The 27,195-nt window shown below is 42.3% G+C and overlaps 1 protein-coding gene across 1 annotated transcript; it reads right to left on the minus strand.

Annotated features, from left to right (window-relative positions):
* Nucleotides 1-3,214: 3,214 nt before the first annotated feature.
* On the minus strand, nt 3,215-26,740 carry bag6l (BCL2 associated athanogene 6, like). Its single transcript, XM_072447394.1, has 25 exons — nt 26,488-26,740; nt 25,678-25,762; nt 24,557-24,674; nt 23,778-24,007; nt 22,985-23,056; nt 22,778-22,897; nt 17,090-17,268; nt 15,597-15,762; nt 14,794-14,997; nt 14,183-14,408; nt 13,576-13,629; nt 11,856-12,106; nt 10,777-10,855; nt 10,437-10,672; nt 9,123-9,369; nt 7,947-8,116; nt 7,484-7,537; nt 7,298-7,400; nt 6,010-6,134; nt 5,106-5,246; nt 4,976-5,023; nt 4,475-4,666; nt 4,149-4,256; nt 3,676-3,822; nt 3,215-3,610 (listed from the first exon to the last, which is right to left on the minus strand). Exons 2-25 carry the CDS (start codon nt 25,756-25,758, stop codon nt 3,512-3,514), a joined length of 3,450 nt encoding a protein of 1,149 aa, XP_072303495.1. The 5' UTR covers nt 25,759-25,762; nt 26,488-26,740; the 3' UTR covers nt 3,215-3,511.
* Between the last annotated feature and the right edge of the window lie 455 nt (nt 26,741-27,195).

Raw genomic sequence — 27,195 nt, forward strand, 5'->3', positions numbered from 1 at the left:
AAATATAATAATAAGAATAAATCGAATAATTAAATACAAGAACATGACGCAGACACTCAATTAACTTACTTATTTATGAAATATTATTCCTAACAACACTCATTCTTACCGTGAGTGGGCTTGCCTCGCCACAGATCTGACCTGTGATATGTCCTGATGGCGTCACCTGTTTATCTCGATGGAGATTGTAACATTTAATGCCACACTAAACATTCCAGGCAAAGCAATAACATCTCCTTTTAAAACAAGATCCCCATGACACCAAGACTCAAATGAAAAGTCAAATGATACACAATATAAACTGATCCACTATTGATCCATAACTGCATGTTCAGTGCATTGAGATTGCAAGCCTTAACCTTGACTAACTACACATTTTACACTTTGGCAAACCACTGTAGATTTAGCACTCCTTTTACAGGGGTTAGGGTTAGGGTCCTTTTATCAGACCTAACCCTACAATTAGATCAGATTTTTGGTGTTTTTGGCCCAGACAAATCGTATTTTCAAAAACACCAGGTGACGTGTCAGTAAATCACCGGATTAAATCTGTAACATTTTCACATTCATTTTTGTCACTTAATTAGATTGTCCTCTGAACAGAAATCATATTTCTCACATTAGATGTAACTGCAATTTACACAACATTTCAATAATCTGATTACTCCAGAAATTGGATAACGATCAGATTTCTGTGTGCACGTAAATAGAGATTGAACAGAGGTAAGATGAATATATTTTGGTCTATATATTATGTTTCTATAGCTGACAATACTGAAATCCTAGATTTGATTTATGACTGTTTGACTATTTTGATTAAGCTTTGGTTAATAAAAGGCTTGGGACAAAGACAAACTTTCACAAAGAAGTTAGCCAGAAAGAATACACTTAAAGGATATATTAAAGGAGACGTTAGGATTTTCTTCGGGTACTCAGTATTGAACTACAACACAAGTAGATCACCATTTCACATTTTGTACATAATTGATCTAAAACAGCTTAGCAATAAAAACAGGTCCATTGACTTCCTGTTCAAAACTGCAGAATTGATAAGCCCCGCCTCTTCACCATAACAAGCGGCAGATTGTCATTTGCATGTTTTTATTTTTGAAAAGTGGCTACATGACATTTCACACTGGAGAGACTCAGACAAACACAGAAAGGACCGTTAGCAAACTTTATTACATGGGTTATTTGGTGCTCAGACCTCGACCGATGTCCTGGGAGTCCCCTGTCCTTAGACCCTCCTTCTTGGCCAGGAAAAACTACAAAAAACCTCCTTGGGAAAAGTAGAAACCTGGAGGAGCTCCGTGTGAAGGAGGGATCTGACTCTCACAGACGGACAGGCAGACGCCCGGCTCGGGTGCGTTGGTTGAGGCTGGGGAGAGGTGGCCCTGGCGTAGCAGTGGACGTAGATGGGTGGAAACACCAGTAGATTATAAAAAGAAAGGTCCCTGTTAAAGACTGTAGAAGTTTATGCTATGCATGAATTCATCTTTGTGTATAAATGTGGGACAGCTGCTCAGTTGTGTGGTACAGAAATTGGGAATGAATAATAATGCTATGGTCTGATGCCATTCCACTCGCACATATGCGACTCCTTATTGTCTGAATAATAATAACATTCATGATAGCAACAGTGAGTCATAATGAAATATATGTTTGTTTGGAGGTCATTTGTTTATTTCAATACAGTAGGACTTGTTGTTTAAGGTAGAGAAATAGACAGAATACAAATGGATCTCCACGGACTGAATTCTAATACAAAGGCTGCAAGGTTAATCAAAATCAGACATTATTATCATTGCAATTTGAATAGCTGAATTATGAAAGCCTTATAATTGGATAATTTAATATCTCCGGCTGAGAATTACACAATAAAAATAATGGTCGGATTGTATTGGCCTTGCCATTTTCTTGTTCCTGTCTGTTTCTCCAAACTCCAAAATAATGTACATTCATTTTAAAACAGCCAAAAATGGTTTACAGAAAATATGGAATGATGATTGACACGTCTCATATCACAGCAGCTACTTCATTCATCCATTCATCAACTATGTTACAATATACACTATTAATATACACATACAATGCAATGTAATCAGGGCCATGTAAGCAATGCTTCAACAACAAGCTGCATTATAAGGACTTTAAATAAATGTTTTTTGCCTCATAAAAAGCAAAAATGCATTTTTTTCAGACAGTAACCAAAGGGAAAAAAATCCACAAATTATATTACAGTATTTTGTTAATATATTTATTGAGCTTATTTAATTTTTCCATCAAAAATAATTCATGTTGCTCATAAGAAACCTGATTGGTTTCTACAAGTTGCAGAAATGTACTCTAAAATATATCTAAAATATGATTATGAAAGACTGAAAAAGCCAGGTTTTAACATTAGAATCTGTGTGTTGTGGGACAGTAATACAATTTAAAATGAATCAAAATGAACAGAAGAACATGATGAAAAGTGACAGTGACTGCTTTCCACCCTGCGAGTACTGAATCACTGAGCACTATGTGTCTTATCACAGTGATGTTTCAGCTGCAGAAATCTTTTGCCTCTGCACATCTTCAGATATTGTACGTAAATGTAACTATAAACAGATGTCTAAAACCAGGTAAAGACAATCCCATATAACGCTTTGTAGTTTTTGGCATGTGCAATCCATCTAATTTCAATTGAAAATGAAGTCGGTGGATATGTGAACAAAAAGAGGGCAGTGAACAGTTAAGCCACGTTTCGACTGGCTCAGAGCCAGTTCTGCTACTGACGTCCACCAAAAATCTTACGTGCATTATACTTTTTCTTCATAAAGCCCATCTCAGAAATTCACAAAAAGACATTGAGTAATTCCAAGTTTGTGTCGCTGTGAAATGTGGCTAGAGTAAACCGCAAACTACTTTCTGTTTATCCTCAGGCTTTCTGCATTTATTTCACTTCTCTGCACATCTACACCGCATTTTAACGTTTCTATATGTAATGCATTTGGTTTGGCCATAGTTAGACGCATAATGCACTAGATACTTTTTATCCTGAAAATAATAAACAGCTGAAGCCATAATGTGCTAGCTTTGTTTTGCTTTAACATATAAATTATCGTCACTGGAATTACTGCGGTTTATCACGTGATAAAGTCAGCGTTTGGTAAAGAATGATTATTTACAGACTTTTATATTATATCGGCTTGTTGTATCTCGTCTTCACCTGAGTCTGCGTTCTCGTTTGTCCAATCATCTCGCACAAAAGTGTTCCGGGAGTCAAAAGCAAGCCGGACCGCTTTGGATCGCTTAAATAGACATGTGCGGTTCGCTTAAAAGAGAGGAGACACTTTTGGACCGTATCAATTGCTCCAAAGTGAACAAGTCGAAATGTGGCTTTAGCAACTTCCAGACACGGAGAGCAGGTACACTTGTGCACTGTCAAAGGGTCTATGCTGATATGCTGATATGCTGCAGTCCGACTGATCGCGGCGCTACATGTGCTGCGTACAGGGGTCTACAGTCCTCAAGAGTCCTCCTGGGAGAAGGCCCTGTGAGTTTGAGGAAACCTGTGGGCGCTGTACTCCGGGTCCTCTCTCACTCGCTCCTGGATGTCCTTCTTCACCTGAAAAACAACAAAGATCTTTCACACCTTTGAAACCCCACAAGTATAAGTATAGCTCATGGTACCTGTCTGGTGTAGGCCTCCTGCAGCTCAGGCCTCTCCAGTTCCCCCTGCAGGCTGGCGGTGGCGGTCAGTGGTAGGACCCCCGCAGTGCGAGCAGCTTGACTCACAGCGTCTGACAGAGAGAGGGCCGGCCCGTCGCCCTCAGAGGTCTGCAGCACACAGTTTACTTTACTGCACTGCATTGAAAAGCATTGGGATGTGTGGTGCTTAAGAGATGTGTTCAGCCCTTTCCACTGCTGCTAACTGAGTGTATCTATTCAATTAACAAAATGTAAAATACAACAGTACATGTCTTTAAACCAGGCTCTGACATCACTCACATTGTTTTAATTTGAGGATAACCTAATTTTTTCCAATTGAAATTAACTTAATTTTTGCCTTTAATTGCCTCCATTCCGTTATTTAGAATATTTTTGTTCACAAACTTTTACTTTTACTATATAGTGGCCATAAGCTGAGGTAAACATGGGCCCACCTTCCGCCTCTTGGCGGGCATCCCGTGCAGATAAGCGTCTGACAGTGGCGGCTGAGCTTTCATCTTCCTCTGGGACAACATGTCGTGCCTGATGATGGGGACCCACTCCTGAGAACAGACACAAGCCATCAACATCTGCTCTCTGCAGTTGGATCTACTCTCTGTAGTTGGATCTGCTCTCTGTAGTTAGATCTGCTCTGCTACAACCAACAGATCCCAGGAGCCATTTGCAGGATATTGGAATATTGTTCATCTCCAGAGTGAGAAGCATGGACCACTTTTGATGAATGGGATAACATCTGCAGACTATTAGGTTCTATTCCTACCGGCGGGACAGCTGCTGCCCACGGCTCTGCCTCAGCGGGCCCCTCCTCTCGTCCTGTGGGGGCTGGAGCTGGGGCCATGGGGGGGTTGTGAGTACTGATGTCCCCTGAAGACACAAATGAAGGGCCCCTCTCAGCTCGGTCTGCTGAAGCAGCCAATGCTTCCTCTGCAGCTGGAGACAAATGCCTCTCCATCTGAACAACACAACATACACCAGTCAGTGGGACTACAGACAGTCAGGTCCAACTGTGGGACTACAGGCAGTCAGGTCCAACTGTGGGACTACAGACAGTCAGGTCCAACAGTGGGACTACAGACAGTCAGGTCCAACAATGGGACTAGAGACAGTCAGGTCAAAGAATGGGACGACACAGTCAGGTCCAACAGTGGGACTCTCTAAATGATGATTTATTTGTTTGTAGCAGGGTGTTTCATGTTAAATCAGAAGAATATGGTGGTGGTTGTAAAATGGCAGCTAATCTAGCGATATGCAGAAATCCTACCTGTTGATCATGACCCTCTCGTGGCTGGTTCTGCTCTGCCTCTGCCCTCTGATGCAGACCATTCAGAACAACAATATTACATTATTACAACGAAACATACCCAAACATATTCCTACTACGTGCTCCTCACCCGTGCTTGTGTGTAGATAACATAGTTGTGGATGTGGTCCTGGGTCACCGGGTTGTGCTCCAGGATAAGGTGCAGTCTGGCTGACATCATCCCTGTGAGCCAGTTCACCAGGCTGGGGTTGACCTCCGCAGACATCCTCCTCTACGCACACAGAGAAGAGACCATTTTTCCCTTACTTTGACAGTTTTGGTCACGTTTATCATTTTACTTCATGGTTAGATAATGGCAGCAGGCATCGTTTTTTCACAACCCAGTTCTGCCAAGACCCTGTAAGTGTAAGTAAACCTGCTCCAAGGCACTACTCTTAACTGAATAAACTATTCCTATAACTAAAAGAAACCCTAATCCTAACCTTAACCTGATTGAAAAAATTAAACATCTGCTTGCATAGCCACTAAAGCAAAATGTCAGTTGTGTGGGATCACAAGGTTGAGAAAAAAATTAAGTGGACAGATGCTTTGCTTTGTTAAAAAAAAATTCAACTGTTTAAAATGTGTCAGTTGTGTGGAAATGTTCTCTGCATTTTTGATGCGATGTTGCTTATTCATGACATAGACAGAGTTATTCTGTTTCAGATGTCAGCACTTCTACTCAATTCTAAATTTAATTTTACACTTTTTCTTCACAAACTGCAACTTGACTCATGTAAATTATTATTATGATCAATTTTCACCGCAGGTTCCATCTCACCAAATAAATTCGTAACTAGAAAAACATGAGAACCTGTCATATGCACTTCCATGCAAATCATCTGGACAGGTTTATTTACATGAAATATAAAACATTCGGAGGCACATTCAGCAAAAATGCAAAAATATCATCTGATTATAATTATTATCATTCTTATCATTATCATCATTATTATCGTTATCTTCATTATTATCATTATCGGGAGAGTGCTTACGATGCGGTGGTTGACGACGGCGGTCAGTGCACTCTGCTCTCCTCTTAGACAGAACAGGTTGAGGGCCAGACACTCAAACAACGCCTGGGTGCACAGCAGCAGCAGGCGGGGGCCAAACGAAGAGTCTGCGCACAACAGCACGCACACGTCTTTTCTCCAATGATGGTTAAGAGTAAATATTACATGTGTTGTCGACCTGTAACTCCAATGAAATTATATAACTGCTTTAGAATCCTTAGCCATGATGTGAAGTGTAGAACAACTTTATTTGTCATTTCATCTTTCATTCATCTCATTTATTTCTCTTGTCTGTGTCTGTCTAGGTTGAAATAAGCTCTGGAGGACTAAATTATCACAATCAAGACACAACTCCAGAGATGTTTTAAGGATAGATAAACTTTTTCTTTAAGTATTTTTTAAAATCCAATATTGTCTACATTACTGTATATAATATGTGCATAAGACATGTATTTTTTTCTAACAGTGATATTATTTCTCATCATTGACAAGCTGGTTCAGTGGTGTAGCCAAAAATTAGATATTGGATGTGTCCAAATACTTACCATTACTGTAACACAGGCCTACAACATTATAAAATGGTACTAACATATATAGTCTAATGAGTTGTACTGGGGCACAGACACAGGTTTTATTCCCACTTTTTGTCTTGAAAGTCAAATGCTATGCACCTCTTTGGTGGGCCCCACAAAACAGATGTACTTTCCTGTACTCTAGTGTATTTCAGTTAGAGGAATACATCCAAATCTCTCAAGGCTTTACTTGTTCTTAGAACAATTGGGCACACAACTGCAGGTGTAATGTGTGCTGTTGATCACTTGTGTTCAACTCCTGTGTCAGTGGTTCCTGGAGTCTCACTGCCTCACTGTGCTCTACCCCGGGCTCTAAGCTACAGCGCCCCCTGTCTGTAAGCTGGAGCCTCACACCTGATTGTGGACAGAGTCTTCAGAGACCAGACTACAACTTTAAAGCTTTAAACTGTAGTTAGAAAACGTGGACGTTTGTATGTGGCTCTTAATACAACTGAAATATTTTGAGCAGTGTTGCTGAAACGTGACTAAAGGTTTAGGTTTTGTAGATCATCTCTATGGACTCTAAATTGTTCTGGTCTTTGACTTCTCACTATATGCAGCTTGTGAGCTGCACAAAGGGGCAGGGTGCTCCTTGTGTCATTCTGCGCTCTTGACACTTGTATGTTTGGGTGTGCCAGCTCTCAGTTTGGTCAACACTGGCACACCTGTAGCTACACCAGTGGTCTGGTTACCCTCACCGTTACAGTGGAGGATGTGGGTGGCCATCTGAGCCAGCTGCTGTCTGAAGAAGGACACGTTGGTCTGAACGACGTCCACTCCATCTCGCACTGTCACTGTGGCCTGTGTACAGAGAGCAAACGCACTGAAAAAACATCATCATCTACAAAAGCATGACAACACAAAGGTGAGGGTGTGTGCCTTACAAAGCTCTCAGCGATGTACGGTTCAAGGCTGTTTATCAACTCCTCTGAGGCAGACTGAGGAGAAATAACACAGGGTTTATTCCATATTCACACAATTGAATACTTAATAAAATGTCACACTGCCGTTAGTTAGGTCAAGAGCTTTAGATCTGTGAGCGATGTGCTCGGGCCAGTGTGAACTCAACAGTTGTGCTGATCCGCTTCTAACGGGTGGTCTCGGAGCAGCTCCTTCCACACTCTGAAGGGGGGCAAATGTGTTGTGAAAGAGGAGGACCTCAGGTCAACCTACTTTCACAGTGCACTGAGGATAGTCTCAGGTTAAAGTAAAAGTACTTGGAAATGCATTATTGGCCAGTAGTCTCAAATGTTCTCTGCCTGTACGTAAATGTACTAATGCAGTGACTGATTCAAATGTACCCAAATTGAATGACTCCATGGATCATAATCCGGTTGTGGTCCTTACCTGTATGTTGTGGCTGGTGGGTTCTCGTCCCTGGAGGTAGTTCTGGCTGAAGAAGAGTGTGAGCTGGGGCTGTATACGGCTGAGGGGCTGGGCGTTGCCATGAAGCAGCAGCACCATGTCCACCATGGAGAAGCTCTGACAGAGGAGGGAGAGGAGGTCGGCAAAGAACCCTGCACACACACAGCTCGTGATGTAGGATTAAATGTAATCAAGACCAACATTTGAATTGTCACGATTAGCAAACAGAAAAGGATTTAGTAATTGATTGTTATTGTTTGTTTTTCTTGCCTGACAGTTTCAACCTGTCTTGCAATCTTTTTGATGTCATGTGATGTTGACAGAATGTGAAACAGGGAGGGGAGGAACCATCAGCCATTTCTGATGATTGTAAAAGAGAGAACTACCGGTACATTATGGACTGGGATGGAGCTGACATCTTAAGGACCGAGGACAATAAACATTGCCGCTGGATTAAGGAGGCAATTGAATACGGAAACATGCCCATGGGACAATCAACCTGGACGAGGGGGCCTTCTTACACTCTCACACTTGGGATACTGTCCTAAAAAAGTCAGTATAACTATATATCGATATTTCAATATTTTAGCACACCCCTAACCCCATGAGGTCTTAGTTATTCTGTATAAATCTACAAACCCTGCATGTTCTAAAACGCATGGGACCTATTTTTAGTTTTGGAGTAAATGTTTCAGTCTTTGCTCAAATGTTAATGCATCCGGTTTGTTTAAAATGTGCACAGTGAACTGAATCTTGACTTAAAACATAAATTACAAGTCCTTTCAGAATTACATCAGATACAGTATTTCCCTTAAAGCTTGGATACCTAGCGAGGATAGGATACCTAGGAGTCTAAATTTGTCTATTTGGTCTCTAGTTCTCACAAATCCTCACAGTTTTATACAATATCCACATACATTCATTTTAGCAGAGTCTTTTTCAGATATTGAAGTAAAACTCGGGCAGTAGGCCTAAGCACAGCTAATCAGAGTGCTGCTTTCGGCTGTTACTTCCAGTTTCATGAGAAATAAAATACTTAAATGCATTAAAAACAACAACTAATGACCACTAAAATCACCCATCAAACAAAACTAAAGTGAAAGCTAACCTACTGAATATTCTTATGATTTTTGTGTATTAGTGAGTGTATTGACTGACCACCAGCCTCTCCGGAACCCAGGCTGAAGAGATTACTGGTCTGGGACAGTCTCTGGATGAAGTGGGCGATGCTCTCCCCGGTGGTGCCCTGCTGTGGGACCAGAGAGCTCATCATGGTAGATAGAACTCCCTGTACGATCCCCGAGAACAGCTCCGGGCTCAGGGACTCCTCCTCTGCTCCTCTGCCTGCCACGGGAGGGGCCGAGGGGAGAGGTGGAGCCGGGGGAGCAGGGCCGCCGGGAAGGGCCTAAACAAGAAAAACAGACTATTCTAATTCAATAAAGCACAGGTCTAGGAAAATAAACTATGACAACATTCTGCAGGTGTCATTTCAAACTGTTTTAGTTTATGAGAAACACAAATATGTGTTTCACTATTTTATAAAGAAAGTACAAATACTTTAAAGGTCCCATAAAATGCTAAATCGACTTTTCAGAGCTTTTAACCTTCTTACATTGCTATTTGTGCTTCATATATGTACCCAGAGTGTTTTTTTGATTGATTCCCGCAGTTTTAGCTATATTACAGACTATCTCCTTTCCGCGAATCTCCAAACTGACGGGCACGCGTCATCATCCCCCCTCACCCTCCCCCTCTGGGTTGGGCGGGGGAGCCAGATCGCTCTTCGCAAGGGTGGGGCGCAAGGGGGGCGAATATCAAACCAAGCCGTTTGCATTTCCGGGTTGGTGAGTGGGTCCAAGGTGTGGGTGATATTTTTTAACTATTATGTTAAGGGTGTTGCACAACCCTTATTATTATCAATTATACACTTAGGATAGACTACGAGACGTGAAAAAAAGCATGGTATGGCACCTTTAAGAAAACTTTTAGGCATTTATCCATTTAAAATGTGTTAATTGTCCCCCTTTTGTTCACTTTGTACTTTGAATCACTGGCCCAATATATTAGACAAAAATTAGTCAAAAACAATGGTACAATTGATGGGATGGAACATAAAACTGCCTGCTATGCACATGTTGTCAAGAAACTTCTATCCCTAATGTGATGCCTTTCGTTCATAATATTGAACTGAATAAAGAAAAAGGGTACTGGTACTTTTTTGTACTGTTCTGATTTTTGAGCGCTCGTTTAGCCCCTCAAACCCTGGTGCAAAGACACTCTACAGAAACATTAGTAACAGAAAAGTATTTTCTCATACACAAGGTCAACAGTTCATCAGTGAAATAATCATGAATATATTAAAAACAATGACAGAAAACATTTGTATGTTTTTTTCCTACAATCAAGCAGCTCCCTAATCCAGTCTTTCTTGTTAATAAGTGCTATGGGTGTGGTCAGTCTGTGTGTGCTCACCGTGGCCTCAGAGTGGAACAGCAGCGGTGCCCCGGGAAGCGTCACAGTGATGGACGGAGCAGCTCCAGGAGGGTGCCCCCCCTGGACACCTCCTCCCCCCAGCAGAGAGCTCAGAAGCTGGGCCAGACTGCCCTCAGCACTGCCCTCTGCTGGCTGTCCCACAGGCGCAGCACCGGAGCTGGGAGCAGAGGTCTGTGCAGGAGGCTGAGGGGCCGGGTCAGACTCCACAGGATCATCTGGAGTATACCACACATATTTCAAGTATATTTTAGTTTCCTCGCATCCATCCACACGCACACTGGGGAGATTTTGAACAGCAGTTCTTAAAAAGGGGGCTTACCTGTGGGTTCAGACATAAGGAGCTGTCCCACCAGACCACTGATCATCTGAGTTAGAGCTGCAGGTGGCACTTGGGGGACCTGGGACAAATCATATGAGATTCATAATGAACTTTTTTTCCCTTTACAAATAAACCAAATAATAAGGTTGTATCTTTTACAACAAACCGGAGAAACCTGTCAACACCAAAAGTTTGAACCGATTAACTTGTTGAAAAAAATACATTTACTTTTGGTAAAGTGGAATTTTTGTACTGAAATCAGGGCAGTTATCGACTAAAGAAATTCTTACGCCAGGTTTACACTGACAGGAGGCAGGAGCGGTCCCAAACCGCTCCTGCTTGTGATTAAAATCAATGTGCCCGCTACACTGACCATGGAGCATCGCGATGGCAACTGTTATAAGTATAGTTTTAATATGGAGTATATCAGAGACAGACACATCCAACATAATTTTCTAAAGTGGCATATAAACTGATATTTCTGCCCTTTTGTGGTCAGTTCTAGCATGGAACAATTCCCTTCGCACATGGGCAGTCGTTGCATTTGTAACTCTCATTTTAGGGTCCATTTACTTGCTAGACTTGAACATGAGCAAAAATATTTACATTTTAGCACATTCCTGATGCATTGTCATCAAGATAATGCAAAAAATGTATACTAAGATAAGATAAGATAAGATATTCCTTTATTGTCCCACATGGGGAAATTTCATTGGTGCAACGCAGGTAGATACAGAGGTAGATACAGAAGAACAGATCACTTATAGGAAGTCTGAAAAACACTTTCAGTAGAAGATCTCCTATAAATAAATAAAAACTCCCATAGACAAATAAATAAATAAATACATAAAACTGCTGACCATACTGACCATTCAATTCTGTCAATTGCACTCCTCGTTGTAACTCTAATGTTTGCATGCAAATTTTGGTAGACTAAGATGATAACAACCGATTTCGACTAAACGACTATAGCTTATAGCCCTAAATTAAATTAAGCTGTAATCAGTCGTTCTAAACTTATAAAAGACAGTGGTTGTTATCTCCCTTGTAGCATAGCCTTTCTACTCAGTTGCAGTTACCTGTCCTGGTGGTCCTGCAGGTGGCACTGTTGCCCTCAGATTGATTGTGGTCCCTCTGGCCCCTGGTGGAGGGCCGCGTGGGGAGAAGGCCGGCCTGGTGAAGAGCACTCTGGCCTGAGCAGGAGATGTGTGGGCTGCAGGTGTGGGCTGAGCTGCAGCAGAGGCCATGGCAGCAGCCTGGTGTGAGATCTGGTGCACTATGGCCTGCATGAACTCAGGAGGGAGGCCTGGGAAAGGAGCCAGTTGGACCCCTGCACACAACACACCCGAGTCAGTCGGCAACGAGTTGTTCAAAACAAAGCTGAATATATTCTCCAATGAAGTTTAATCAACAAAACAGGAATCTCTTTGGAAGAAGACTGAGGACATTTAGGAGAAATGAAAACCTACAATGTAATTTATCTACCTAAGTTGGTAAAAACTATTACTGTGTATGTTTTGTCATAATTTGTCTTTAAAAATTGAGCATGCAAGACTAAATACATTTAAAAAAGTAAATTTAGTGTTGTCAAACGTATCGAAAATCAGATACAAATCTATCTATCTTTTTTTTTATTCTATAGCCTATTTTTATACCATAGCAGATTTTAATTGTTCCTTTTTGAGTCTATATAGGTTGTTTTATCACTGTTCACTTTTTCATGTTGCACTGAATCACCAAAGCAAATTCCTATGTTTGTGAATTCTGTTCATTGACAATGGCAATAAACCTTTTCATATTCTGATACCAAAACAAGAATCGAAACTAGATACCAATTTGAGCAATACTAAAACTAAATCACATAAACAGGACAACATTTTACCTTTCCTGATCTTCCCTTTCCAGTAGCATAAGTGCACAGGCTTTAATAGAGAGAACCTTTTTTGTGTTGAAAATGTACCTGCACTTGTGTGACTAAATGTGTAGAGGACGCCATCACAACAGGAAAGAATCTGCGGTAAAGAATGGCGACGGCCTGAGATTTAGCTTTTAGAGTTTGTCATTGAATTAAAGCGTAAATAACAATACATCTTAAAAACGTATCAGATTAAACATTAGCGACCCTCACCTAGTCCGAGTTTAAACAGTTTAGATCTTACAAATTGCACCCTAAATCAGCTAATCATCTGATTCACTTTCCAACTTCTATGCCATAAAAAAGTGTCTTTGGAGATTTTTGTGAGAAATACACTTAGAAATACACTAAAACCCTGTTTACTGATATTGACAGTTAAAAAGATGTAATCTTGATCAAATAGTGAAAGAATGTTGTACTCTATCTAATATGAAGCTGTTGTACATGACAGAGGCTAATTTACTCATTTCAACATAATTAACACCTGAAAATCAATTTTTTCACTTTAGTTTGTGATTTTATTGTATGCATGTAGACAGCATTTTTATTTACACAATCTTAATAAAGATTTTTAATCGTTAAGAGACAATGATAAAAAAGTCTTATGTCCATCGCGCTCTTATTTCCTGGTTTTTCGGTATCGGATAGAAGTTCTCTCCGTTTATTTTCTCAGTTGCTGCATCAAGTGCCACATAAACCTTCACCATTGTGATAATAGTAAAGAGTGCGATATCATTAATGAAGTTTTGGGCCTCTTTGAACCGTGTTTCGTCGTAAATTGAAGCAGAAAAACTCTGGGTAGAGCTGCAGGTGGTTAAAAGCTCTGAAAAGTCGATTTTGCATGTTATGGGACCTTTAACTGTCAATGTCCCTATGAACCTTACCTTGTCCAGAGTCTGTCACATTCTGCTGATCAGAAGCCTGTCCAGGTGGAGCTCCTGTTTCAAATAGCATACAAAAAATAGAACAAACAGGAACGTTTTAGTTTAATTTAAAAATACCCAACCTGTCCCTTTTGTATTGGTGAAATCTTGGGTATAAAATAGCTTAAATTTTAAAGGAATTACTTTCTTAAACTACCGGTAACCATGTCTACGTTTTGAACTTTGTGTCTTTAAGTACAGTGTTGTAGTTTTTTTCTGTGATGGGCTGTTTCATCATGTTTTAACATGGCATTACTTCCATCACGTGCAGTTAGGCCTGCACTATTTGGGAGAAATATCTAATTAGGACTATTGTGATTGCGATTAGATTTGTGATTTATGTTTTAATAATAGGATTCTGTTCAAAGTCAACATTTTAAATGCATCCAGGCGAATTGACAAAATTTAAAATAGCCCTAAGGGAACTGGCAAACTAATAAAAGAATCACATGCATTTCAGTGAATCTTTTATTAGTTTGTGCAGATATAAACTTGCTAATTACGTCTGTAAGAATTGCAATTTGGATTGGATTGTGCTTAATCCTGCAGCTTTGATGTACAGACATACCATCAATGTTCATCTGCATCATAACCACGGGCTCCATGGTCTGGTGGGTGATGCGGATCACCCGTGGGCCTGTCTGTCCTTGCTGCAGACTGGTCCCATTAGAGGCAGAGGGCGGGGCTGGTCCTGAGGCAGGCTGCTCTGATTGGCTGGAGGTGTGTGGGGACTGACGTGCCTCTGCTTCCGCTCTCCCGTTTGACGTCATGGTGACTGTTGTTCCCAGGTTCAGCTGGAGGAAAAGGACATACGTGTTAACTTAAAGACTGTGCAGAAGGTACACATAAGAGATACATCATGCACGCACAATCCACCGTATGGCCTGCAAATGCCATGGGTCATCGTGCAACACTGCAGAGACCTTAGCCTGCATTTCACACTAGTTACATATTACCCCAGTATGAGAATAAATACAGATGTTTGTAAGCAACTGCCTAAATTGACCTTTTAAGCCGATGCAAAAAGATAAGTATGTTCTTGATGAGGGAAAAATTATTAAAGTCAGTCAATTTGTCATAATGTGTCTTTATTATGACATATTTATAGTATATTTCCCCATGAATACACTTACAAAGTCTTCAAGATGCAGTGGTTATGGCTGTCCCTCTAGTACTCACTGGAATGGGCATGTGTGGCAGGCCGGCCTGCAGCAGCACAGGGTGGGCCAGGTGAGCCATGGGCCGGAGCATGTGCAGGTGACGAGGTGGGGGGCTGGAAAGATTACAGCGCAGGTCTCCCAGCACCACCAGAGTGTTCCCCAGGATACGCAGAGCATCCCCCACCAGGTTCAGAACACGCTGGTCCTCCTCTCGCTCCTCAGTCTGGAACATACACAGGAGCTTATACAGATGAACAGAGACAAGGAGTAAACAGTACATGTACAAAGGACTAAGCCACGCGTTCTCAAAAGTGGGTCTAGAGGTCATGTTTGCAACAAGAGACTCTTCAAGTGAAATGGGTAAATGTACATTCCCACTTGTTGACTTAGGAGTTCATGCTCAGGGGCTGGTCTGCTGTGACGTGAGCAGCTGACTTCACCAAATACAACAAATGTTTTTTTAATATATAGAATCTAAATCATATCAGAGTTACACTTTTGAATCATAAGAGACTTTCAGTAATTCCAAGTTTGTGTCATTGTGAGACGTGGATAAAGCTAGAGTAAAAAAAGAAAATACATCCTGTTGCTTTTTCTGAATTTATTTCACTTCTCTCCACCTCTCTTTTAATGTCTCTTTATGCAATGTGTTGGGTTGGATAATGTTAGATACATTATGCACTGGAAATATAATATTTTCAATCTTAACGTTATTATCATAACATAGCATAACATGAGGTGAAAATGGCTGATTTCTTATTGTGGGATATTGTACAAATATAAAACCACGTCATACAAACATTTCAATGAAATATGTTTTACGTTGTTGTTGTAGTCTGCGGAAGTGGCGGCCCCCAGGATGGAGTGGGTCCTCTCGATGAAGGGACGCAGCCTCTCCTCCACCCTCCGCACCTCAGACAGCACCTCCACCAACTCGGCTGGGCTGGGAGCACCGGGGGCACTGGGAGCACTGGGAGCAACGGGGGCACTGGGAGCAACGGGGGCACTGGGAGCAACGGGGGCACTGGGAGCAACGGGGGCACTGGGAGCAACGGGGGCACTGGGAGCAACGGGGGCACTAGGAGCAACGGGGGCACTGGGAGCAACAGGGGCACTGGGAGCAACGGGGGCACAGGGAGCAACGGGGGCCCTGGGCACAGCGAGAAGAGCGTCAAACCACGGACTAGACTGTAGATTCTGAGCAGATAACACAACAAACTGGAGTGCATTGTTTATTTGTTTACACTCACTTCTACCTAAAATGCTATTTAATCAGAAGGTTCAACACTCTGTAAAGGAGGCGACTGGAGGCAAAATTAAGTAGACCATAACTAATTTTCACTGATTAACTGAGAGCAGATCTGAAAAAATGGGGTGCACGGTGGCAAAGGCGGTTAGCGCTTTAGCGCCCAAGAAGGAGATCATGGGTTCGATTCCCGGACCAGACCAACATCACATGATCTCTCTGGGTGGAGTCTGCATGTTCTCCCCGTGTTACCGTGGGTTCTCTGGCTTCCTCCCACCGTCCAAAGACATGCATGTGTTAGGCACAATTGGTAACTCTAAATTAGCCCTAGTGAATGAATGTGAGAGTGAACTGTCTGTAATGTCCATGTCTCTGTGTTAACCCTGCGATGAGTTTGCCACTGTCCAGGGTGTGGACACTGTGCACCCCGCCTAAGGCCCAAAGTCACTGGTATAGGCTCCAGTCACCCGCGACCCCGAAAGGGAACAAGCGGTAGAAAATGGATGGATGGATAACAAAAAAATAAGCAACAATTTAGAATTTCCAGAGAAGAAATATATTATAAATGTATTATTTTGATTGATTCTTGCATGTTTGAGTTAATCCTGTATTGTTCTGCAACAGAAATGTCCTATTTTCACCTACCCCCTATCCCCGCTCACATCCCTGTACTTAGTTGCGATCATTTGAAAAAATAAGCCTCTGATTGATACATGTAGAGTTCTAAAATGTCACATAGCCAAACATGCAAATCACATCAGCTGCTTGTTACGGTGTTACTGTTAAGAGGCGGAGCTTATCTGTAGTTCTATCTGAAATTTTGAACAGGAAGTTAATGAACCTGTTTTAATTACTAAGCAGTTTTAGATTAATACTGCGGTTTACAATGAACAAAATATAAAATGATGAACTACTTATGCTGAAGTTCAATCATAAGTACAAGAAAAAGCATAACATGTCACCTTTAAATGTGCACTGGCAACAGAACCAGTCAAATCACAACATTTGTTACATCACAACATTGTTCCCATACTTTTAGCAGGCAAAATGTGATAAAAGTGAGGATTACTTTGGCCCTGTGGTGGCTGTTGCTCCTTGCGTTTGTGTGGCCGTGGAGGAGGGCCCAGCAGAGGGGTCCGGGTCTGTGGACTGTGAGGCCCTGCTCTCTGCAGAGGTAGAGGGTACAGGAGAGGATGAAGACTGGGACACCTCTGACTCAGAGTGAGAGCTTCTGTCCCCAGAAACTCCCTGGAAAACAACAGAGAAGCAAAGCGGTTTTGAAATTTGAATATTGAGTTTATATTGTTTATAGTAAAAATTTAGATTGATCATTTGTTTTTGTTTTTTTGAATGTTTTTTGAATTGCCTACTCTCAATAACTGGTTATAACTAATTACAGCAAGATTCTAATGACTTGAAACTTGGACTGGGTTATATAATGCTAAAAATATAAACATGATCTCATACAATGTGTTATTTTGGTGATATCATTCTACTGTGACGGAGTAATTCGCTTTTTAAAGCCGCTCTGGGGACCTTTTACTACCCACTCCTATTGCCAAGCCACTTTCACGCTGTGAGTCACAGGTGGATTTAACCAACCACAGTGAAGTGTAAACTCTTAAGTGCAGGAGATAAACATACCAAGTCTACACGATATTATGTGATCAGGTGTGAAACTCTGAGTTTGATGTAGGGGGATCGGTGAATGCCAATTACCACTCAAAGACATTTCAGGGTCAGTGATTTATGAATTATTATCATTTTTAATAGTTGCAAGCCAATTATTATTATCAGTAATGATAATAAATAATATGCTATTATAAGTGTGACCCACACTACAGCATCATTGTTATTCAATTTACCTGGGCAGGGGTAGAAAGAACTCCAAAATTGTGGGACCTGTGGGTTGGAATAAAACCTGACCTGCGCATCACTAGAGAGCACCGTCAGTTTGGGATAAACTGACTGCTATCTTGCTCAAACCCGGGGCCTCTCCTCTATTTACTCAGTCTCATGCTCCCTCTCTTATTTTGTCAGTGATAAACAGCTAGAACCCCCGTTTAGTCCCGCCAGGTGTTAAAATTGTTTCAAAAACAGAAACGTGAGAATGAGTCTGAAGCAGCGGCGCTGCAGCTAGAGCAGTGAATGTACCGTGCACACAGACTGAACCAAGTGAACAAGGAGGGGGGTTTGTTATTTCGAAACATAAAATATCTACAAGAGATTGAATCCAATATTTTGATGCCTATTTGAAAATGACTTAATTGTGTGGTCAAGTCAGTGAGAGGATCGGGAGGACACTGTCAGAAAGAGGTGATTTCCACCTATGTATGTGATGAAAATATAAACTGTGATCTGGCTTTAAAAGGACACATATTATACATTATTTGTATTGTACTTGTCCTTGAAACATGCTCTTAAGTACCTTTACTGTGGCATCTCACGTTTTAGAACTTAAAATAATAAGTGTTTACAAAAGGCAACCGAGTTAGAACGCTATCTACTGGCTGCAAAGGGGAGATAAACATATCAGTGATTTGAGAACTCAGGCGGAAGTGCGCATGCCACTCCCCCGTGCAGACTGATACAACACACACATGCGTTTGTTTATTAGCGCGACGGATCGCATCTCTCGTCTCCCGTAGATTTCCGTCTCTTCAGAGACAGCTCGAACTGTCTTTCTCCGTCTTAATTTTGTCCCGTACACTGAGGAAACTATACTATGATAGATCCATGCGCTTAGACACACGGAAACGTGCTGCTCTCCTGGGGACGAGCCGACGAGGCTGCAGGTGAGCATTAGGTGCGTTTTATGATTGATAGGTGGCAGGACTAATCGGCAGTCCACGCCATGAGGAAATGAGACTCAGATTTGGGCCAAAAAAAACGTCCATTACGCCTTTAATATACAGTTGTAATGAACATGAACTTGACATTAGAAATACTCAATACAAGTCTGATTCATGGACTTAAAAACAGCACCGAAAATCTCAGAGCTCTATGACATCACAAAATGTTGGGGCTCAGCGGTAGAGGACTTACTGAACAGGATTCATCAAACAAGCGTCGGTGAAGATAAATACAACTCCCGGTTATGTTTTTGATGAGGGAACAATGTAAAGTCAATTTAGCATAATACGTGGCCTGTTTAAGAAAAACTTTTGGCATATAATTGACTCCTTCCGGCGCCTGTGAAGCTGGCTGCTGCGTTACGGCACCCCCCTCTCTTTCCAAACTTTCCTAATTTTATATGCCCTTTTCATTTTATTTTGTAAATATTTTACATACATCCACTTGCCGGATGTGTACAAACCGGCACGCGTTGATTTGGACTTATTCAGCTGGATTATTGTGTTTTTTCTTCTCGTCGCGGCATGTGTGTGGAACCCGCACCCCCCCCCCCCCCCCCCCTCCCCCCCCTCCCCCTCCCCCGGCGTGTCTTCTCTATGGAGCAGCCGTGTCTCTTTTTCCCGGGAGAAAGCACACCATCCCGGGAGAGATTTTGAGAAAGACACGGAGGGGCAGGCGCACTGGTCCCAAACTAAGGGAGAAGAAGACCTGCTTCAGACGTGCGGTCCCTTCAAAATAAGACAGCAGAGCTGGCAACTCTCACACGCTACGAACGGGATTACAGGGACTGTAGCATCATTTTGCTCACAGAGACCTGGCTAACCCCAGAAATCCCAGATCATGCTGTTGCTTTGGACAATTTTCATCTCCTGCGTGCAGACAGAACAAGGGAGAGTGCTAAGAGAAGAGGAGGAGGCCTCGCGATGTTTGGTCATGAAAGGTGGTGTAGATCAAGCCACATCACAGTCAGAGAACAACTACGTAACAGAGACATTGAACTGTTAGCCATTAGCATGAGGCCATATTATCTGCCCCGGGAGTTCTCACACGTTATTGTAATAGGAGTGTACGTAGCCCCGTCTGCTAACGCTGACAATTCCTGTGAAGCATTGTTCTCCATCACAAGCAGACTGCAAAACAAGCACCCTCAGGCTCTCTTCCTCATCTCCGGTGACTTTAACCACGCTTCTCCCTCTTCTGTCCTGCCAACATACACCCAGTATGTTACCTGTCCCACCAGAGAGAATAAAACATTGGATTTATTCTTTGCCAACACCAAGGAGGCTTATTCCTCCTCCCCCCTCCCTCCCCTGGGCAGCTCGGACCAAAATCTTGTACATCTGAGGCCTGTGTATGAACCTATTGTGCGCAGGCAGCCTGTGGTGCCCCGGGTGGTGAGGAGGTGGTCTGCTGAGAGCGAGGAGGCTCTGAGGGACTGCTTCAGCACTACTGTCTGGACCGAGCTTTACGACCATGGGGAGGACATCAACGCCATCACAGAGTGCATCACGGACTACATAAACTTTTGTTTTGAGAACACTGTTCCCTGCCGGACGGTGCGGTGTTTTCCAAACAAAAAGCCGTGGATTGACCGTGAACTGAAGGCTCTGCTGAAGGAGAAGAAGAGAGCCTTCAGGTCAGGGAACAAGGAGGAGCTGAGGACTGTGCAGAAAGAGCTGAGGAGGAAGATCAGGCAGGCGGAAGCCGGCTATAAGAGGAGGATGGAGGAGTAGCTGCAGCAAAAGAACATTCAAGGAGTGTGGAGGAGCCTGAAAACAATTTCAGGCTTCAAACCCCCCCTGCCCAGACAGAGGGAGACCTACAGTGGGTGAACGATTTAAAGACTCACTTCTTGAGGTTTGATCAATCACCCACCCCTCCCCCTGCACAGCTGCATGCCCTCTCTTCCACAGCCGGACAATGGCCCACCCCAGCTCCCCTTCACACCTCTGCTCCGGACCATCATCTCCCCACTTCACCTGGACTCGCCCATCCCCCAGCACACAGTCCCCCTGCCATCCACTGACTGTCTCAGCAGCACAGGTGAGGAGAGAGCTGAAGAGGATTAAAGTGAGGAAGGCAGCAGGACCTGACGGCATCAGCTCCAGGCTCCTTAAGTCCTGCGCAGATGAACTGTGTGGAGTTATGGCCTGAACATGGGCCTGAAGCTGGTACCAGAGGTCTGGAAGACCTCCTGTCTGGTACCTGTGCCCAAGCCACGCGCCAAAGACCTCAACAGCTTCAGGCCGGTGGCTCTCACGTCCCACCTGATGAAGACACTGGAGCGGCTGGTCCTGGACCACCTCCGCTCCACCGTGAGCGCAGCTGGACCTGTTGCAGTTCGCATACCCGCCTGGCATCAGAGTGGAGGACGCCGTCATCTCCCTGCTGCACCGCTCTCTCTCTCACCTGGAGAAGCCTGGCAGCTCTGTGAGGATCCTGTTCTTTGATCTCTCCAGCGCCTTCAACACCATTCAGCTGCTGCTCCTGAGGGACAAGCTGGAGACGCCTGGAGTGGAGTATGACCTGGCAGAGTTGTTCCTGGACTAACTCACAGACCGACCCCAGTTTGTGACTGTGTGTCTGACATTCGGACCTGCAGTGTGGGAGCGCCCCAGGGCACTGTCCTCGCGCCCTTTCTCTTCACCCTCTACACTGCAGACCTCAGACACGACACAGACACCTGTGTCCTGCAGAAGTTCTCTGACGACTCTGCCATCATCGGACTCATCACAGACGACGATGATGTGGAGTACAGAGGACTGGCGCAGGACTTTGTGGACTGGTGTCAGCGGAACCACCTCCTTATCAACGCGGGGAAGACCAAGGAGATGGTGGACTTCCGTAGACGCCACTCTGCTGCCCCCTCACCAGTGTACATCCAGGGAAGGGACATTGAGAGAGGGGACTGTGTACCTGGGTGTTCATCTGAACCACAAACTGGACTGGACTCATAACACAGACGCACTGTACAAGAAGAGCCAGAGTCGGCTCTACCTCCTGACGAGACTCAGGTCTTTTGGAGTGACAGGGCCGCTCATGAAGACCTTCTACGACTCTGTGGTGGCATCAGCCCTCCTGTACGGTGTGGCCTGCTTGGAGCAGCAGCATCACAGAGAGGGAGAGGAGGAAGCTGGACAGAGTCATCAAGAAGTCCAGCTCCGTCCTGGGCTGTGCTCTGGACTCGGTGCAGGAGGTGGGGGACAGGAGGGTCCTGGCTAAATTCACATCTATGCTGGACCATGAGTCTCACCCCCTGCAGGACACTCTTTCCGCTCTGGAGAACAGCTTAAGTGAGAGACTGATCCAACCTCGCTGTGTGAAGGAAAGGTTTCGCAGGTCTTTCCTTCCTGCTGCTGTCAGACTCTACAACAAACATTGCTAGCCCTGAACATGTGCAATACTGATGTAACCATGTGCAATACATCATATTCATGTGCAATACTGAATTAACCATGTGCAATACCTGTAAATAAGAGTGCTCTATTTTGTTTTTATTCGGTTTACTTACCTGCTAATAGTATTACCTAGTCTTGTGCTAGCTATTTTTACTTTTTTTTTTTTTATTCTATTATCATTATTTTATTATCATTATTATTATCTTTATCTTTTTATTTTTATTTATCTATTTTATTTTATTTCCCCCCTCTATTCTATTAAGAGTGTGTTTTTGAAACTTCCTATAATCTGTCCTTTCCTCCTGTTTCTACTGCGTTGTAACAACGAAATTTCCCCTTGTGTGGACATTAAAGGATTATCTTATCTTATCTTAACCCACCCCTACTTTAAACTGTACATGGATTTGCCCTTCACTATCAGATCTTCAATCAATTAACTGAATAAATAATCCACAAAGTAAATCCCGAAATAAAAGGTAGAAGCTGCCCTGACCGAGCATATTCACCTCCAGTCTGTAGATGAGAGCGCGTGCGTCTCGGAGCAGGTTTTCAGCCAAATGCAGCCTCATGCGGGCTTCAGTCTGCGCAGGCTGGTCCATGATCTGTACATCCACTGAACCAGAGCTCTGGACACACAAAGTCATGGCTCAGACCACAAACACATACAGTGGGTTATAATGAAGGTGACACCAAAGGAAGAGGAGATCATTTACCCCAGAGCCAGTGCCGACCCTGGTGTTCCTCCCAGCTTCTCCAACCCCAGCCATCATCTGCTGAACGGACATCTGAAAACATCATATCAAAAGGGTTTTCAACTATACGTTCAGAACTTTACATCTTCAATAGTTTGGGTTGCTTAGTAGCCCAATTGCAATTTAGAGAAAAGTTCTGTTTATTGTAAACACGTCCAGGGGTAAAACCATCTGAGCTGAAATACAAACTACTGAAATATAAGAATCCCATGCATTTCTGAACGTTTGTAGTAGTCTATAAAGGCCCACCACATAAAAGTGTAGCTCGTATGTTGTAACACTGACTATGTTTTAATCATACATATGGCAGTCAAAGATTAAATCAGTGGTAATTGGTAAAATATTATCACCCCTCATATACAGTAGTAATGCATATATTGACTTAGTATATCTCTGACATAAACAGTGAGACAACATAAAACCTTTTTAAGCCCATCATTCTCAGTTCAACCGCGGATACAGTGCTTTTCCTTTGTAGGGCAGACTAAAACATAATAGTCCATGATATTTGGTTGTTTTTAAAATATATATTTGTTTTAATTTACATAACTGCAATCTTTTCAATTGGCTAATTGCAACCACTCAACACTTGATTTGATTGCAATACAACTTGTGGCCCTACCAGTAACATAACTAGAAACAACATTTGTGATTGTTTGTTTTGAAAAGTTCTAGCGTAAATACCATGTAATCCATGCAGAAAACTGGGTGCAGGTCCCACTGACACACATGGATAGAATTGATCTCGTCATACCTGGATTTGCTGAGGATCCATGATGTTGACAGGCACGTTGAATGTGCCTAGCATGACATAGCTGTTTCCATTGCGATCGTGTAGGGAGCCCTGGGAGGAGGGGGCGTGGTTGCTGCTGGGCCCCGCCTCTGATCCTCCTTCTGGTAACAAAGCAGCTCCTCCTGGACCTGACAGTGTTGAGGTCTGAGGAGGCGCGCGCTCCACCAGGTGGATCACTTTACCCTCCACATCTGGAACACAGGCAAAAACTCAGAACAAGGCTTATCTAGTAATTTGATATTCTTGTATGCTGCTTGTATAATGGTAGTCTACTATACAGATGGCATTGTTCAAATCTACAATACATAGACGTACAATAAATGTATATAATAGATTCAATATTGTGGACGATGCGCATAAATCATTCTACACAAATATAAAAGAGGAATTGCCATGTTTGTGCCAGACTATAGCCATGTTGCTCACTCGCTGGACAGGGTGATGTTAAAAATATATTTGCCAATAAAATATATGTTCATTTTGGAATGCATAAAAATTGTTGTTGCCATAGAAAACAACAGAATTTAGTTTAAAGCATCGAACACTGCATAGTACCACTACTGTAGGTAGCCAATTAAACATAAAAAGTAATAAACTGATATACTTTAAAAAAAAGCCTTAATGAAGATTAACAGGATCCTATGAATTTTATTTAATTCCATGCGGATTAAAGAACGCACAATATCTCTGTACATTGTGCCCCTTGTTGCTGTCATCAGGTCACACAGGTTTTCACTCACTGTATTCAGCCAGAGTGCGCTCGTCCTGCAGCACACGGCCCTGGTAAATCAGCCTTTGCTTACTGACCGGGATCTCCACTGATGCCGCAATGTGCTCCTTGAACTGCTGTACCGTCAGCTGCAGCAAATAGAAAGAGCAAATATTTCACTAATTCACTATCACTTTACCAGTCTGATAACAATTATGAGACAATAATGGAAAAAGAAAAGCGTGTGTTATAAAACACACAAATTGCAATTTAAAAGAAGAAGTACGTAAGATTTGGATTTGAAATGCCAAAACATTTATACGAGGTAAAAAACATCAAGATGACTCTCCAAGAGAGCCTCACGCGAGTCTCATTTGGGTTGCTAGTTTCAAAGCTGAAATCCAGGGTGCTCAATCCTAAAAGTCCTCTCTCCGATGTGAATGGTCCCTACCTAAACTGCCGCACCTGTAGGCATCACGAATTACTGCTAGTTTGGCCTCTGCAGCTCAGTGAGCTTGGAATTCTGGAGGAGAAAGAGCTGTTTTTACATGAGATATGTCCACTATCTGCAGGTTAAGGCTCTGGTCACACAGGTTCAGTTGTGATTGTAGTTCCTTTTTTAAACCAATAAGAGTACATGCAGTTCCTTAAAAGGAACTCTAGAATTGCTTGTTCAAACAACGGCTGTTCACTATTGATACCATTCATGTGATGTCTTCAACATTCCTTGAGGGGAGTGAAGCTAATTTAAGGCACTGCTCGGTCTGAAACTCTGTTACTCAAGTCAAACTTAATTCTGAGTTTTGCTTTAACACAAAGGACCATAAAGAACTGACATGCTGTTAAACAAACATCAAAGTCACAAGCTAGCATCAAAGAGCCGACTCACCTTTTTTGTGGACAACTCGCACACCTAAACAGGACCATGAATACTTGTATTGATCATAGGCTCCTGAAAATGTGTTTAAATTAATTCATACTTTTTTCTTGAGTTTTGATAGCTGATTAACTGACCCCAGTGTCAGTTAATCAACTATTTCTGCAGATAATCTCATTTAAACCCTTTTTTTGGAAATTATATCCCCTTCTGTTAACATCAAGTAATGAAACACAAAGTATGTAGTACAAACAATATGCAGTCGTCCTCTTTACCTCTTCTCTCACTTTGTAGGTCCGGCTCTGAGAGTCCAGAGTCTTGACTGTGACATCAATCCCATCACCGGACTCGGCCATGATGCTGGGAAAACAAGAGTAGTTTAATCATTTCTAGAACTCTGGAACGAGCAGGTCGTTCCCTTCTCACCCTGGACAATTTGTGCCACTCCCCTCAGGCAGGAGGCTACGGTCTCAGGACTAGAACCTACAGCAGTAGTAGTCCTTACAGTTTCTTTCCCTTTGCCTTTTTCAAATCAATACCCATTCTGCATACTGTTCTTTTTTCGAACTATTCTGATCAACTGTTAATTGTGTATGTATTCAGAGTCTATTTTATTTAACTTGTAAATTCAAAATTTAATGCATGCCCTTTTGATATATTTTGCTACCATTATAATTCATTGTTGTATTTTTCTCTTTAATGCAAAAGCAATTTCCAAGTTTGTGAATTATGTTAATGACAAAGGCAATAAACCCCTTCCTGATTCTGATTAAAAGCACCTTTAAGTTGATTTTGCATAATATATCACCTTTAACAAATAAACTTGCTGTCAGCTGTGAACTGTAGACTTAATTTTACGTGACATAAATGCATGTGTCCAGAAAAACAGAACGATAAAGACAGGAACTTAATGCCACGGTTTAAATGTCAAATATATATTTTTTTATGATGCACACTAAACCTTACATTAATACATATATATATATATAAGATATAACTTAACTGTGTTATTAGGCAACAGTAACAACACCATGATGCTAAAACGACTGAAGCACTACATTAGAAAAAGAAAAACCATTTAGTACCTGTCTTAAGTCAGCTGTTTTCTGTTTTTGTTGTTAGCTTTTTAGCCGGTTAGCTAATCTCAGATAATCCAGGCACCCCGGGAACAAACACAGCAAACGGATCACTATTTCCTGCAGATATCGATGTCTACAAGATGTTATTTTCTAAACAATGTGACTTTATCGCCACAAAATTGCCCGGTATTTGATAAAAACTCGATTTTTGGAGAGTGCGCACATTCTGCTCGATCCGCTGATTTCGCAAAACACATCAGGACCCTTGTGGTGACGTCATGAGCAGACAGGTGTTCATGTCGTGCCTGAGCGTTTTTTTTTAAATAATTCTATTAAATATATATAGCCTTCAGCTCTCATATTTACCTGGCCAGTATTGTACTAAACAAATAGCCAACGTTGCATACCTGGCAGGAAAGATGCTGGTTCGATTCCCAGCCTGTCTCTGGTGTTTAATTAGATAGCCCTTTTTTGTGACAAATAAAACATTACAGCTTCCATTTATAGATTAATTAATGCAAAAAACAAAAAAAACTCATAGAAATAATATAATGCAGTGATAGTATGCATACATACATTTAGTATGCAATGATATATAAACAATTTACGTCACTATCTACATCAAAGGTATTAAAAACGTAACACAAACATAAGCGATACAACTGAATAATAATATAATAGAAATACATAAAGTAATAAAACAAATAATAATAA

This window comes from Eucyclogobius newberryi, unplaced genomic scaffold, assembly GCF_026437365.1.
Source record: "Eucyclogobius newberryi isolate DKJ021-1_F unplaced genomic scaffold, fEucNew1.0.hap1 SCAF_16, whole genome shotgun sequence".
NCBI lineage: Eukaryota > Metazoa > Chordata > Actinopteri > Gobiiformes > Gobiidae > Eucyclogobius > Eucyclogobius newberryi.